The following is a 17,211-nucleotide window of genomic DNA, read 5'->3' on the forward strand; positions in this document are numbered from 1 at the left end:
TACAGTTTTTGTTTTGAAGTCTATTTTGTCTAATATACGTATTGCTACCCCACCTTTCTGTTTATTGCCATTGGCATGGGTTATTTTTTACCATCCTTTCACTTTCAATTTTGTGAGTGTCTTTCTATCTGAAGTGTGTCTCTTGTATGCAGCATTTGTATGGGCCTTGTTTTTTTATCCAATTAGCCACCCTATGTCTTTTGTTTGGAGCATTTAGTCTGTTGACATTTAAAGTAGCTATTGATAAGTATATTCTTATTGCCATTTTGTTGCCTTTTTCCGGGGTGTTTTAGTAGTTCTTCTCTGTTCCTTCTTTTCTTACTCTCTTCTCTTGGGGTCTGATGGCTTTGTTCAGTATTATGTTTGGGTTCCTTTCTCTTAACTTTTTGTGTATTTATTATAGTTTTCTGGTTTGTGATTACCATGAGGTTCATATATAATAGCCTCTGTCTATAGCAATCTATATTAAGTTGATGGTCTCTTAAATTTGACCTCTTTCTAAAAGCTCTACTCTTGTACTCCCCTCTTCCTGTGTTTTATGTTTTTGATATCATATTTAACCTCTTTATTTGTGTGTGTCCATTAACGTCTTATCATGGTACTAGATAATTTTAGTACTTTTGTCTTTTGATTTTCATATTACCTTCATAGGTGGTTGATCTGCTACTTTCATTGTGTATTTGCCTTTACCAGTGATTTTATGGGTTTTTTTGGGGAAGTTTTCTTGTTTCTATATGTGGTCTTTTCCACTTAAATAAGTCCCTTTAACGTTTCTTGTAAGGCTGGTTATTTGGTGATAAACTCCTTTAGTTTGTCCTTGTATGGAAACCTCTTTCCTCTACTTCCATTCTGAATGATAACCTTGCTGGGTAGAGTATTCTTGGCTGTCGGTTTCTTTCCTTTCAGCACTTTATATATTATGCCCCTCCTTTCTATCCTCTAAGGTTTCTGTTGAGAAATCAATTGATAGCCTTATGGGGTTTCCTTTGTATGTAATGTTGCCTTTCTCTTGCAGCTTTTAGGATTCTCTGTTATCTTTAATTCTTGACATTTTAATTATAATGTGTCTTGGTGTGGGTCTCTTTGGCCTCATCTTGTTTGGTGCTCTCTGTACTTCCTGTACCTGGATGTCTGTTTCCTTCCTTAGGTTAGGAAAGATTTCAGCTATTATTTCTTCAAATAGGTTCTTTATCCCTTTGTCTCTCTCTTCTCCTTCTTGAACACCTATAATACGGATATTAGTGTGCTTGTCCCAGAGTTCCCTTAGACTGTCCTTTTTCTTTTAAATTCTTTTTTCTTTTACCTATTCAGCTTGGTTTATTTCCTCTGGTCTTTCATCCAGGTTGCTGATCCGTTCTTCTGTATCATCTGCCCTGCTATTGATTCTCTCTAGTGAATTTTTCATTTCCATTATTGTATTCTTCATTTCTAGTTGTTTCTTTTCTGTATTTTCCACTTCTTTGTTGAAGTTGTCACTGAATTCATGCATTCTTCTCCCAAGATCAGTGAGCATCCCTATGACTATTAGTTTGTACCTTTTATCAGGTAGATTGTTTATCTCTATTCTGTTTAGTTCTTTTTTTACTGATTTGTCCTGTTCCCTTATTTAGTACATATTCCTTTTTCTCCTCATTTTGCCTATTTCTCTGTGCTTAAATTTGTGTATTAGGGGAGAGTGGGCAGAGCAAAATGGCAAGGTGAGCTGACTCGGGACTCTCTCCCTTCCAAACCACAACAAAGAACTGGAAAAAGACTAAATTTCAGCTAATAAACCTAATGCCAGGATGTCAGTCACCTACAGTATCAAAAAGATGGAGGACGGAAACCCTGCAGCAGGCCTCGGAGGAGCTGGAATGGGGTAGGAGAGAACTTTGCTCCCTCCCCTGGAGACTGGGATCACTGCTGCGGCTGTGGGAAGGAGTCGGGGAGGGGCCACGTGACTGGGGGTTCGTCCAGGACTCCCGCCTCCAGTACAGTGGAAACCTGCTGACGGGGGAAAGCTTCCGTGCGCGGGGACCCCATAAACCCAGGGCCCCTGGAGACCAGAGAACAGAACTGATCCGAATCCAGATCGGTGCGCAAGAAAAACAGCCCATCTCACCCGGCAAACCATGCTGCGCGCTGCCATCTTGCCCAGAGGTGGAGAGCTCAGAATGTGCGGCTCTCGACCCCCATCTAGTGGCGACAGGGTGTAACTGCAACCAAATTCTACCATCATGCCAAAAAACTGCTCCTCTACCATCCAGCAATTTATGAAAACTCCAGAGCAGAAGGAAAACAATATAAACACAGAATTAAGTCCTGAGGACTTGGAAATAGGTAAACTAAGTGAAAATGAGTTCAGTGTAGCTATAATAAAAACACTCAATGAGGTAGAGAGAAAGATAGAGAAACAAGCCAACAAGTTCTGGAGTTACTTCACAAAAGAGATTGAAATTGTAAAGAAGAATCAAACAGAATTACTAGAGATGAAAAACACAATGGACCAGATAACAAAGAATACGGATTCCCTGAATACCCATGTAGACACCATAGAGGAGCAAATTAGCATAATCGAAGATAAATAGGCTGAATGGCTCCAGACAGAGGAGGAAAGAGAACTAAGAATTAAAAAAAAATGAGGAAAATCTCCAAGAGATAGCGATTCAATGAGGAGAAAGAATGTAAGGATCATAGGAATTCCCGAGAACGTGGAAAAGGAAAATGGAGCAGAAAGTGTGCTTAATGAAATTATAGAGGAGAACTTCCCAAATCTAGGGATTGAGGGAGAAATGTGTGTAGAGGAAGCTTTCAGATCTCCTAGGTTTGTCAATGTAAAAAGACCTAATGCAAGGCATGTAGTAGTACAAATGGCAAAAATGAAAGACAAAGAAAGAATACTCAGGGCAGCAAAACAGAAGAAAATCACCTACAAAGGAACTCCTATCAGACTTTCAGCAGATTTGTCTACAGAAACCTTACAAACTAGATGAGAATGGAGTGACATATTCAAAACTTTAAAAGATAAAAATCTTCAGTCAAGACTACTCTATCCAGCAAGAATATCCTTCAGATATGAGGGAGAAATTAAATCTTTTCCAGACAAACAAAATTTAAGGGAATTTGTAACCAAAAGTCCTCCACTACAAGAAATCCTCAAGAAGGCTCTCATACCTGAAAAAAGGAAAAAGGGTGAAAGGGGCCACAAACCACAGAGTAGGGAGACAGATAGATTGAACCAGAATAGGATAGCAAATATTCAACTATAGCATTAGGATAAAGGTAAGGAAACTACCAAAGCAAAGACGATCTTATCGCTCTAACTACAAACTCATAGCACAAGTTGGAATAAGAAATGAAAATAATAATTTAGGAGGGGAAGAGCAAAGGGACTAAATCAGTCTAGGCCAAGCAAGTAAGTGACCACCAGAGAATAGACTACATTATACACGAGATTCTAAATACAAACTTCAGGGTAGCCACTAAACTAAAAAACAGAACAGAGCCACAAAACATAAATAAGGAAAAATCCAAGAAACCCAACATGAGAAATTGCAGTATTAAATGGGTAGGCTAAAGCACACAGGAAGAGAAATGCAGGAAAACCAGATAACGAGCGACAGATTGACAGCATTAAGTCCACGTGCATCCATAATCACTCTCAATGTAAACGGATTGAACTCTCCAATAAAAAGACACAGAGGGGCAAAATGGATTAAAGGACAAGGTCCAACAATTTATTGCCTCCAGGTAACACACCTCAGCCCCAAGGACTAACACAGGCTCAGAGTGAAGGGGTGGAGGAAAATACTTCAAGCTAATAGCAAGCAAAAAATGGCAGGTGTTGCAATTGTTACATCACACAAAGAGGATTTCAAAATAAGACAGGTAAAGAGAGAAACAGAGGGACAATATATAATGATCAAAGGGACACTTCCTCAAGAAGAAATGACGCTTATAAATAACTATGCACACAACATAGGAGCACCAAGGTTCATAAAGCAACTACTAACAGACCTAAAGGAAGATGTTAAAAACAACACAATAATAGTAGGGGACCTCAACACCCCACTCACAGCAATGGACAGATCATCCAGACAGACAATCAACAAGGAAATAGTGGAGCTAAATGAAAAACTAAAACAATTGGACTTAATAGACATATATAGATCACTTCATTCTAAAACGCAGAATACACATTATTCGCAAGTGCACATGGAACATTCTCAAGGATAGACTGTATGTTGGGAAACAAGGCAAGCCTCTACAAATTTAAAAAAATTGAAATAATAACAAGCATCTTCTCAGATCATAATGCTGTAAGGCTAGAAATTAAGTACAGGAAAAAAGCTGAAAAAGGCACAAAGATGTGGAGACTAAACAACACACTACTGAACAAGCAATGGATCATTGAAGAAATTAAAGAAGAAATCAAAAAATACCTGGAAACAAATGAAAATGATAGCATGCCATACCAACTCATATGGGATACAGCAAAAGCTGTATTAAGAGCAAAATTCATCACAATACAGCCACATCTTAACAAACAAGAAAAATCCCAAGTAAGTAATCTTTAACTACACCTTACTGAACTAGAGAAAGAAGAACAAACAAAGCCTAAAGTCAGCAGAAGGAGAGAAAAATTAAAAATAAGAGCAGAAATAAATACTATTGAAACGAAAAAGGCAGTAGAAAGGATCAGTGAAACAAAGAGCTGGTTCTTTGAGAAGATAAATAAAATTGACAAACCACTAGCCAGACTTACAAAGAAAAAAAGGGGGAAAGCTCAAATAAACAAAATCAGAAATGAAAGAGGAGAAGTAACAACAGACTCTGCAGAAATACAACAGATTATAAGAGAATACTACAAAAAATTATACGCCAACAGAATGGATAACCTAGAGGCAATGGATAAATTCTTGGACTCCTACAATCTCCCAAAGCTCACTCAAGAAGAGGCAGACAATTTGAACAGACCAATCACAAGGAAAGAGATTGTAACAGCAATCAAAAACATCCCAAAGAATAACATCCCAGGACCAGATGGCTTTCCTGGGGAATTCTACCAAACTTTCAGAGAGGATTTAATACCTATCCTTTTCAAGCTATTCCGAAAAATTAAGGAGGATGGAACACTTCCTAACACATTGTATGAGGCCAACATCACGCTGATACCAAAACCTGACAAGGACACCACGAAAAAAGAGAACTACAGGCCAATATCACTGATGAACATAGATGCAAAAATTCTCAACAAAATTTTGGCAACCAGAATTCAGCAATTCATCAAAAGGATCATACATTATGATCAGGTGGGATTCATACCAGGGACACAGGGACAACATCTGCAAATCAATGAACGTGATACACCACATCAACAAACTGAGGAATAAAAACCACACGATCGTCTCAAAAGATGCAGAGAAAGCGTTTGACAAGACCCAACAGCGATTTATCATAAAAACTCTGAACAAAATGGGCATAGAAGGGAACTTCCTCAACATAATAAAGGCCATATATGACAAACTCACAGGCAACATCATACTCAATGGGCAAAAACTGAGCACCATCCCCCTGAAAACAGGAACGAGGCAAGGATGTCCTCTATCACCACTCTTATTTGACATAGTACTGGAGGTCCTGGCCAGAGTAATCAGGCAAGAAAAAGGAAAAAAAGGAATCCACATAGAGAGGGAAGAAGTGAAACTCTCGCTGTTTGCAGACAACATGATCTTATATATAGAAAACCCCAAAGAATCCATTGGAAAACTCTTAGAAGTAATCAACAACTACAGCAAAGTTGCAGGGTATAGAATCAATTTGCATAAATCAGTAGCCTTTCTATACTCCAGTAATGAACCAACAGAAAAAGAACTCAAGAACACAATACCATTCACAACTGCAACAAAAAGTATAAAATACCTTGGGGTAAATTTAACTAAGGAAGTGAAGGACCTATATAATGAAAATTACAAGGCCTTTCTGAGAGAATTGGATGACGACATAAGGAGATGGAAAGACATTCCATGTACATGGATTGGAAGAATAAACATAGTTAAAATGTCCGTTCTACCTAAAGCAATCTACAGATTCAACACTATCCCAATCAGAATCTCAATGACATTCTTTACAGAATTAGAACAAAGAATCCTAAAATTCATATGGGGCAACCAAAGATCGCGAATTGCTAAAGCAGTCCTGAGAAAAAAGAACAAAACGGGAGGCATCACAATCCCTGACTTCAAAACATACTACAAAGCTACAGTAATCAAAACAGCATGGTACTGGTACAAAAACAGGTGCACACATCAATGGAACAGAATTGAAAGCCCAGAAATAAAACCACACATCTATGGACAGCTTATCTTCAACAAAGGATCTGAGGGCATGCAATCGAGAAAAGAAAGTCTTTTCAACAAATGGTGCTGGGAAAACTGGAAAGCCATATGTAAAAGAATGAAAATTGACCATTCTTTTTCACCATTCACCAAAATAAACTCAAAATGGATCGAAGACCTAAAGGTGAGACCTGAAACCGTAAGGCTTCTAGAACGAAGCGTAGGCAGTACACTCTTTGAGATCAATATTAAAAAGATCTTTTCGGACACCATGCCTTCTCAGAGAAGGGAAACAATAGAAAGAATAAACAAATGGGACTTCATCAGACTAAAGAGCTTCTTCAAGGCAAATGAAAACAGGATTGAAACAAAAAAACAACCCACTAACTGGGAAAAAATATTTGCAAGTCATATATCTGACAAAGGCTTAATATCCATAATATATAAAGAACTCTCACAACTCTACAACAAAAATCAAACAATCCTATCAAAAAATGGGCTGGAGACATGAACAGACGTTTCTCCAAAGAAGATATACTGATGGCCAATAGACACATGAAAAGATGTTCATCATTGCTGATCATCAGGGAAATGCAAATCAAAACTACACTAAGATATCACCTTACACCCGTTAGAATGACAAAAATATCTAAAACTACTAGTAACTAGTGTTGGAGAGTTGTGGAGAAAAAGGAACCCTCATACACTGCTGGTGAGAGTGCAAACTGGTGCAGCCACTATGGAAAACAGTATGGAGATTCCTCAAAAAATTAAAAATAGACCTACCATACGATCCAGCCATTCCCCTACTGGGTATCTATCCAAAGAGATTGAAGTCAGCAATTCCAAAAGTCCTATGCACCTCAATGTTCATTGCAGCATTATTTACAATAGCCAAGACATGGAAGCAACCTAAGTGCCCATCAACAGATGAATGGATAAAGAAGATGTGATATATATGTATACAATGGAATACTACTCAGCTGCAAAACAGAACAAAATCATTCCATTTGCAATAGCATGGATGGACCTTGAGGGAATTATGTTAAGTGAAATAAGCCAGTTAGAGAAGGATAATCTATGTATGACTCCACTCATATGAGGAATTTCAAAATGTGGACAAAGAGAACAGATTAGTGGCTACCAGGGGAAAGGTGGGGTGGGGGGTGGGCACAAAGGGTGAAGAGGTTCACTTACAACACGAATGTCAAACATTAATGTACAACTGAAATTTCACAAGATTGTAACCTATCATTAACTCAATAAAAAAAAATTTTATGTATTAGCTGTATCAGTATGTCTCCCAATCTTTGAGAGGTGGCCTTATGTAAGATATGCCTTATCAGGCCCAGCAGTGTGCTTGCCTTGTCCTCAGTGTGAAATGTTCCAGGAGTGTGCCCTCTGTGAGCTATATGTGTCCTGTGTTGCGGCAGGTTAGCTCTTGCTGCAGGTGCACGGGCAGGCTAGGAGGCTAGGTTGCCCACCTGGCTGACTGGTTGTAATACTCAACTGAGTGTGGCTGTCATTGTGCCTTCAGTCACTTTATCTGGCGTGGGGAGCCCCAGCACAGTTGTCTGCAAGGTCTAATAGCACATCCCTGCTGCAATTTTTATGTTAAGTGAGTAGGCCCCCATCATGGCTGGTTGGTAGGCTCAAGAACTTACAATTGCTATAGGCCTCTGGTCTGCAAGGCTGTTTTCAGCTCTCTCAGTAGTTCAGCTGGGTAGGCCCAGCTTTGGAAGTTGGGGTCATTCCCCTATGTGGCTGATTGAGAAGTGCAAGTCTGCTGCCACTCTCAAGCCCCACCACCTGCAGGCCCTCGCATGCCATCAATGCAGTCATACCTCATGCTCCTACCTCAACTCAGTGAAGCTGACCCACTCATCTTGCTGCAGTGGTCCAACATACCCTGCCAGTGCAGGCCTACAAGTTTCTCAAGGGCTTGCTTTGGGTGGGACCAGTCCCCAGGGCAAGCTGCCTGACTTGGATGAGCTGAATTAAATCAGTGCCCTATTTGGTGGGACAGACCCCTGCACTAACAGGCCAGGGCAAGATTTCCAATGTCGTCTGCCAGCATGTGTGGCAGCATGCTCGAACTACACAATAATGGCTGACGCCAATGTCTCAGTCCCTGGGGAGGTGGTCCCAGATTGGGGAAGTCTCACCTCTTGCTGGTGTGCCCAGATCTTATCAAGTGAGTCTCTTTTCAACAAAGGACTGTGCAGTTTTCTTTCTGGTGGTTTTAGGTTGCTGTCTGAAATGGTTGAATTTGCGCATGGACGCTTTAAGAGGAGCCTTTTCTTTCTCTTATGTTCGATAGCTTTTCTGGAGGTATTCCCCATTGTCGTTAATAGCCAGCAAAGGCAGATATTATGATAGTTGCCTCAGTTGTGCTGAGTTTGAAAGCTGCTTATTATTGCAAAGCTCTCCTGCTCAGATCCCTGGCTCCTCTGGGGAATTCTTCTGTACCTTAAGATTGCTCCTAGCTGTGAAGTGCCATGGCCAGATTGTGGCTTTTTTCTCTCCAGAAAGGAATTTCTGCTTCTTCCACCTCAGTTAGCACTCTCCCTTGTCATGGTGGTTCTTTTTCTACAGTTTCTTGTTGTCTCTTGGGGGTAATTGTTCCAAGGGTAGTTGTAAATTTATTGTGTCCTGTGGGAGAAGGTGAGTTCAGAGTCCTCCTACTCCATCATCTTCCCAAGAATCTCCTATAAGTTCTTTATTCTAATTGTATGTCAGCTTATAAAATCCTTTGACAACTTTTGTGAGTTTATCATAGCTAAATAGAATTCTCATTCCTTTTCCTAGTCTTAGTTACTCATGTTCATTTTGAAGAGCTGAAAGTTTTAATTTTGATGAAGTCCATTTTATCTTTATTTTTTTCATGATTAGTGCTTTTTGTGCCCTGTCCAGGAAGTCTTGCCCTGCCCCAACGATATTAAGAGTTTTCTCCTATTTCCATCAAGAAATTTTAGCTTTTGTATTTAGGTTTCTGATCTATTTCATATTAATTTTTGTGTGTGATATGAGGTATGATTTGAATTGATGTTTTTCATAAGGATATCTAATTGCTCCTACACTTTTGGAAAATATTATTTTTTCTTCTTTGAATTGTGTTGGTTCATTTTAAAAACTCAATTGACTATGTATATGTGGATTTATTTTTGGACTCCTGTTCCATTGATAAATGTCTCTTTTTTTCCTTTTTTTTTCTCTTTCTCCTTTTTTTTGTGAGGAAAATTGGCTCTGAACTAACAGCTTTTGCCCATCTTCCCCTTTTTGCTTGAGGAAGATTCTCACTGAGCTAACATCTGTACCAGTCTTCCTCTCTTTTGTACTGGGATGCCACCACACCATGGCTTGATGAATTGTCTGTAGGTCCACGCCCAAGATCCAAACTTGCAAACCCCAAGCCACCGAAGCAGAGCGTCCGAGCTCAACCTCTGTGCCACTGGGCCAGCCATTAAATATGTGTATCTTAATGCTAATACCACACTGTCTCAGTTACTATAGCTTTACAGGAAGTCCTGAAATCAGCTAGTGTCTCTTCTAACTCCTTGATGTTTTCATATTCATTCTAGCATCAGCTTGTCAATTTCTACAAAAAAAGCTTGCTGGGATTGTATGGTATCTGTAGATCAGTTTGGGAAGTGTAGACTTCTTAGCAGTATTGAATTGTATAATCAATGAACATGGTATAGCTCTTCATTTATTTAGGTGTTTTAGAAATTTCTCTCAACAATGATTTGTAGGTTTCACTTTAGAGACTTTACACGTTGTGAAGATTTCAGTTTACAGATTTTATACATCTTTTATTAAAATAATGTGCAAATATTTTATGTTTTTTGATGCTACTGTAAATGCTCTTTTTTTATTGAGTTCATAATAGTTTACATCATTGAGAAATTTCAGGTGTACATTATTTCTTAGCTGTCACCCCATAAGTGCTCCCCTTCATGCCCTGTGCCCACCTGCCACCCCCCTTCCCCTGGTAACCTCTGAAGTATTTTCTTTGTCCATGGATTTGTTCATATTCCAGATATGAGTGAAATCATTTGCTGTTTGTCTTTCACAGTCTGGTTTATTTCACTTAGCATAATAATCTCCAGATCCTTCCATGTTGTTGCAAATGGAATGATTTTGTCTTTTTTTTTTTTATGGCCGAGTAGTAGTCCATTGTAAATATATACCACATCTTCTTTATGCAGTCATCAGTCGATGGGCACTTAGATTGTTTCCATGTCTCAGCTATTGTGAGTAGTGCTGCAACAAACATAGGGGTGCATATGTTGCTTTGGATTCTTGATTTCAAGTTGTTTGCATACATACCCAGTAGTGGGATAGCTGGGTCGTATGGTAGTTCCTTTTTTAGTCTTGAAGAATCTCCATACTGTTTTCCATAGTGACTGCACCAGTTTGCATTCCTACCAGCAGTGTGTGAGGGTTCCCTTCTCTCCACACTCTCTCCAACATTTGTTATTTTTAATCTTAGTGATTACAGCCATTTTAACAGGCATAAGGTGGTATCTCAGTGTAGTTTTGATTTTCATTTCCCTCATGGCTAGTCTTGTTGAACATCTTTTCATGTGTTTATTGGCCATCTTTATATCCTTTGGAAAAATGTCTGTTCATATCCTCTGCACATTTTTTGATTGGGCCATTTGTTTTTTTATTGTTCAGTTGTGTGAATTCCTTATATTTTATGGAGATTAACCCCTTGTCAGATATATGATTTGCAAATATTTTCTCCCAATTGGTGAGTTGTCTCTTTGTTTTTATCCTGGTTTCTTTTGCCTTGCTGAAGCTGTTTAGTCTAATGAACTCCCACTTATTTATTTTTTCTTTTGTTTCCCCTGTCTGAGAAGACATGGTATTCAAAAAGATCCTTTTGGGGCTGGCCCCGTGGCCATGTGGTTAAGTTCGTGTGCTCTGCTGCAGGCGGCCCAGTGTTTCATTGGTTCGAATCCTGGGCACGGACATGGCACTGCTCATCAAACCATGCTGAGGCAGCGTCCCACATGCCACAACTAGAAGGACCCACAACGAAGAATATACAACTATGTACTGTGGGGCTTTGGGGAGAACAAGGAAAAAATAAATGAATAAATCTTTAAAAAAAATAATAAATCTTTTAAAAAACCCAAAGATCCTTTTAAGTTCGATGTCAAAGAATGTACTACTTGTGTTATCTTCTAGGAGTTTTATGGTTTCAGGTCTTATCTTCAAGTCTTTGATCCATTTTGAGTTTATTTTTGTATATGGCATGAGCTAATGATCTACTTTCATCTTTTGCATGTGGCTGTCCAGTTTTCCCAGCACCATTTATTGAAGAGACTATCTTTTCTCCATTGTATGTTCTTAGCACTTTTGTTGACGATTAGCTGTCCGTAGATGTGTGGTTTTATTTCTGGGTTTTCACTTCTGTTCCATTGATCTGTGTGCCCTTTTTTGTACCAGTACCATGTTGTTTTGAAGTCAGGGATTGTGATGCCTCCAGCTTTGTTCTTTTTTCTCAGGATTCCTTTAGCAATTTTGAGTCTTTGTTTGCCCCATATGAATTTTAGGATTTTTTGTTCTATTTCCATGAAGAATGTCATTGGGATTTTGATAGGGATTGCATTGTATCTGTAGATTGCTTGGGTAGTATGGACATTTTAACTATGTTTATTATTCTAATCCCTGGTCATGGAATCTCTTTCCATCTCTTTATGTCATTATCTACTTCTTTTAGTAATGTCTTATAGTTTTCATTGTATAAGTCTTTCACCTCCTTGGTTAAATTTATCCCTAGGTACCTTATTCTTTTAGTTGTTATTGTAAATGGAATTGTATTCTTGAGTTCTCTTTCTGTAAGTTTGTTATTAGAGTATAGAAATGCAACTGATTTTTTTAAGTTGATTTTGTACCCTGCAACTTTACTGTAGTTGTTAATTATTTCTAATAGTTTTCTGATGGATTCTTTGGGGTTTTTTTTTTTAATATATAAGAGTGTAACTGAAAGTTTGGTCCCTGAACCCAATGCCAATCCAAATAACGAGAACAGAGTCTTGAGTGGAAGAGGAAAGGTTTTTTACTATGCCTGGCAAGGGGAGCAAAGCAAGGGCTCATGCCTCAAAAATTGCTAGCTCCCCGATGAGGAATGGGTAGGGATTTTTATTTGGGGTTTTTGGTAGGGGAGGGGGGAACATGTAGCTTGTGCAGCTCGGTGCTTTCCCACCAGCCTGTGTTTGGCCTTGAAAGGCTGCTTGCAGCAAGGCAGGGGAGAGGGTGAGATAGGAGGATGGCAGGTGGGCATCCTTCACCGTTGTCTCCTCTTCTTGTTTGAGGCAGGTTCGAGCGCCGGGAGTCGAAGAGTTGAGGTCTGGGAAGCCTCGCTCCTTGATACTCTTGAGACAGCAGCTTTCCTGGCAAACTCAAGGACACATGATTAGCTAAACTTTAGTGTGCCTCCAACTCCAGGCCACCTGGGCTTTTAACAATTTGTAACTCCCATTTAGTTGTAAAGCTCAAAGAGTCCAAGTTTAAAGAAACAGGTATTTACATATGAGTGGAGCTAGAGAAGCAGGAAAGGGGGTGGTGGGTTTTAGTTTTAACCCCATATACGCTGGGTTCAATGTGGGGAACTGATATCAGGGCTGATGTTAAGAGCCTGTAACAAGCATGTCATCTGCAAACAGCAAGAGTTTCACTTCTTCACTCTCTATATGGATTCCTTTTATTCCTTTCTCTTGCCTAATTGCTCTGGCCAAAACCTCCAGTACTAAGTTGAATTAGTGGTGACAAGGGCACACTTGTCTTGTTCCTGTTCTCAGAGGGATGGTGTTCAGTTTTTGCCCATTGAGTATGATGTTGGCTGTGGGTTTGTCATATATGGCCTTTATTATGTTGAGGTACTTTGCTTCTATTCCCATTTTATTAAGAGTTTTTTGTCATAAATTGTTATTGGATCTTGTCAAGTGCTTTTTCTGCATCTATTGAAATGATCATGTGGTTTTTATTCCTCAATGTGTTGATGTGGTATATCACATTGATTCATTTGTGGATGTGGAACCATCCCTGTCTCCCTGGTATAAATCCAACTTGATCATGATGTATGATCCTTTTGATGTATTGCTGAATTTGGGTTGCCAATATTTTGTTGAGGATTTTTGCGTCTATGTTCATCAGGGATATTGGCCTGTACTTTTCCTTTTTTGTGTTTTCCTTGTCAGGCTTTGCTGTCAGAGTGATGTTGGCCTTGTAGAATGTGTTAGGAAGTGTTCGGTCATCCCTAATTTTTTGGAATGATTTGAGAAGGGTAGGTATTAAATCCTCTCTGAAAGTTTTATAGAATTTCCCAGGGAAGCCATCTACTCCTGTGCTTTTCTTCTTTGGATGCTTTTGATTACTGTTTCAATCTCTTTCCTTGTGATTGGTCTATTCAGATTATCTGTTTCTTCTTGATTCAGCTTTGGGAGGTTGTAAGTCTAAGAATTTATCCATTTCCTCTAGATTATCCATTAAGTTGGCATATAGTTTTTTGTAGTATTCTCTTATAATCCGTTGTATTTCTGTGGTATCTGTTATTTCTCCTCTTCCATTTCTAATTTGTTTATCTGAGCTTTCTCTGTTTTTTTCTTTGTAAGTCTGGCTGGGGGTTGTCAATTTTATTTATCTTCTCAAAGAACCAGCTCTTTGTTTCATTGATCTTTCTACTGCCTTTTTTGTTTCAATAGTTAAGGGCTATTTTTTGAAATTTCATTTTCCAGTTGTTTGTTGCCAGTATATAGAAATACAGTTGAATTTTATATATTGATCTATCTAGTGAGCTTGCTCAGTTTACTTACATTCCCTTTGTGTGTGTTTTTTAATTGATTCCTTAGGATCTTCTATTAAGATAATCATATTGTTTGGGAATAGAGACAGTTTTACTTTTTCCTTTCCAAGTGTCACGCCTTTTATTTATTTTTCTTGTCTTATTACACTTGCTAAGACCCCCCCAGTTCAAAAGTGGATAGGAGAGAACAGATATCCTTGTCTTGTTCCTGATCTATGGGAGAAAGTATTCAGTGTATTATTGCAAATATTTTCTCTCAGTGTGTGGTTCCCTTCATTTCTTAAGCTATGTACTTTTTAAATTCACTTTGAAGATTTACGTAAAGTAAATAACTTTTTATTTTACAATTCTGTGAGTTTTGGCAGTTGCCAAAAGTTGTGTAACCATCACCACAATACAGATAGAGAACAGTTTCATTGCCCTAAAAAATTTCATCACTGCCTCTTTGTGGTAAACCCTTGGCAACCACTGTCCTGTCTTCCATCTCTAGAGTAGTTAGTTTTGTTTTGTCGAAAATGTCATATAAGTGGAATCTTATAGTATGTAGCCTTTCAAAAAAACTTAAATTGTTTTTAGAATATAACTTAAATTTGTACAAATATAAAACTCAGTATAAATGCCTTATAGTTACAGTTTTTAATGTAAGTATAAAATAAACATGAAATACTAATAAAAACTAAAAAGCTAACCCATTTCAAATGAACAATATTAATTTAATTGGAAGGATGTTAATTGCAAGTAAATTGCCAATGTTGGGTTGATAGTAGAGAACTGTGCCCTCAACCCTCTTCTTTTTCCTCTGCCTCTCTTCATTTAGGTCTGCTGTTACTGACAGGCATTAAAAATGTTGAGTTGGGTGGTTTGGAGTAATCACACTTCACATTTAAGGCCCAACTGCCAGTTAGTAATCCCTGAATGTCTTTTTTACTAGGACATTTCTTGATACTTGGAAACTATTTTGTTTGATTGAAGATAAAGGTGGAATGGTTGCGTTATTGAAATCTTCATATAGTTTTTGTTAAACCTAATTATCATGGGTATCAGGAATATGGCTCAGAGATGAGCTTTTCTCAGTTCACACAGATGCTGTCCACGTGAACGTGGTCTTACCTGTTAAGAGGCAGTACATAGCCTTTTGAGTTTGACTTCTTTTACAATGATGTTTTTTGATGTTGCATGTATTGATAACTTATTACTTTTATTGCTGAGTGGTATTCCATGGTTTGGATGTGTCACAGTTTGTTTATAATTTGCTAGTTGACGGACAGTAAGGTCATTACCAGTTTTTGGCAATGACGAATACAGCTGCTGTAACATTCATCTGCAAGTTTTTGTATGAACATGAATTTTCATTTCTTGGGTAGATATCTAGCAGTTTGATTGCTAAGTCATATGGTAAGTGTATGTTTAACTCTATAAGAAACTGCTAAACTCTTTTGTAAAGTGGCTGTACCATTTTGAGTTCCTACCAACACTTTCGTTTTCATTTTCTGCATCCTTGTTGATATAAGGATGGTATTGCTAGTTTTTATTTTATTTTTTGACCTATACTCTAATAGGTCATGTAGGGGTATTTCACTGTTATTTTAATTTGCATTTCCCTCCTGACTAATGATGTTGAGCATGTTTTCATGTGTGAATAAGCATGACAAATAAGCCATCTATTTCAGTTTCTTTTGAGGAACAGATAATTTTACTTTTGTTGAGGTCTGATTTTATCCTTTTTTCTTTCTTTTACGGTTAGTGCTTTTTGTGTTCTAAAAATCCTTTGGCGCTCATTCATTTCAATCTCTTATTAAAACACTGATTCCTTAAAATAATTAAACTAAGAGTATGAGGAATGCTTTGTCTGTATAGCCTCTGACTGATAATAGAATCACCCTCACACACCAGGAGTTGCTCATTACAGAAGGGAAGGTAATTCTCATCCACTACAGCTGCTCTTCCTTTTCCAGATATCTCTGTTATGTGGGGAACCACTATTTACAAGGCTATGTTTTTTCATTTTTTTACAGAGAAAGAGTCTCATTAAGCTAACATCTGTTGCCAATCTTCCTCCTTTTTTTCTTTGGTTTTCCTTCCTAATGCCCCAGTATGTAGTTGTGTGTAGTTGTATGTTCTTCTGGTTCTTTCATGTGAACCTCTCCCACAGCATGGCCACTGACAGACAAGTGGTGTGGTTCCATGCCCACAACTGAACCCAGGCTGCCAGAGTGGAGCATGCCGAAGTTTGTTTTTTTTGAGGAAGATTAGCCCTGAGTTAACATCTGCCGCCAATCCTCCTCTTTTTGCTGTGGCCCTGAGCTACCATCTGTGCCCCTTTTCCTCCACTTTATATGTGGGACGCCTGCCACAACATGGCTTGACAAGCTGTCCGTAGGTCCGCACCTGAGATCCAAACCGGCAAACCCCAGGCCACTGAAGTGGAACATGCGAACTTAACTCCTGTACTGCTGGGCTGGCCCCTGGAATATGCCGAACTTTGACTGGTAGGCCATCAGGGCTGGCACAAGACTATTGTTTTCTTAGTTACTCACTTTCCTTTTGTATTGGTGAAGGGTAAAATAAGAATATATTGTAAATCACTTTCTAAAATTACGGAATTGTGCCATTATTTATGCTCCTAGATCTTTATGAGGAACTTGTTGCAAAGTCTAATTTTTTGTTTTCTTTTTTCTTTCAGTGGTGGGATCAGCAAGTTGATTTTTATACTACTTTCTTGCACCATTTGGCACAATGGGTGCCGGAAATTTACTTTGCTGAAATGGATCCAGACTTGGAAAAGCAGGAGGAGAGTATACAAATGTCAATATTCACTCCATTGGAATGGTACTTATTTGGAGAGGATCCAGATGTTTGCTTAGAGAAATTGAAGCACAGTGGAGCATTCCAACTTTGTGGGAAGGTTTTCAAAAGTGGAGAGACAACATATTCTTGTAGGTAAGAATTAGAAATTTATAGGATTGGTTATAATTACAGTCTTGGTATTTTGTACCTATTTCCTGATATGTTTTTCTTGGCTTATTCCTATTTGTAATATTTTAATCTACTTAACTTCCTTTTATTATAAACTTATAA

At 38.5% G+C, this 17,211-nt stretch overlaps 1 protein-coding gene across 1 annotated transcript in view; it reads left to right on the plus strand.

Annotated features, from left to right (window-relative positions):
* UBR1 (ubiquitin protein ligase E3 component n-recognin 1) overlaps nucleotides 1-17,211 on the plus strand; it is a 166,584-nt gene that overhangs the window by 26,128 nt on the left and 123,245 nt on the right. The window contains exon 3 of the mRNA XM_070502794.1: nucleotides 16,817-17,073. Coding sequence (XP_070358895.1) covers nucleotides 16,817-17,073 — 257 coding nt within the window. The remainder of the gene's footprint in view (nucleotides 1-16,816; nucleotides 17,074-17,211) is intronic.

This window comes from Equus asinus, chromosome 2, assembly GCF_041296235.1.
Source record: "Equus asinus isolate D_3611 breed Donkey chromosome 2, EquAss-T2T_v2, whole genome shotgun sequence".
In the NCBI taxonomy this organism is placed as follows: domain Eukaryota; kingdom Metazoa; phylum Chordata; class Mammalia; order Perissodactyla; family Equidae; genus Equus; species Equus asinus.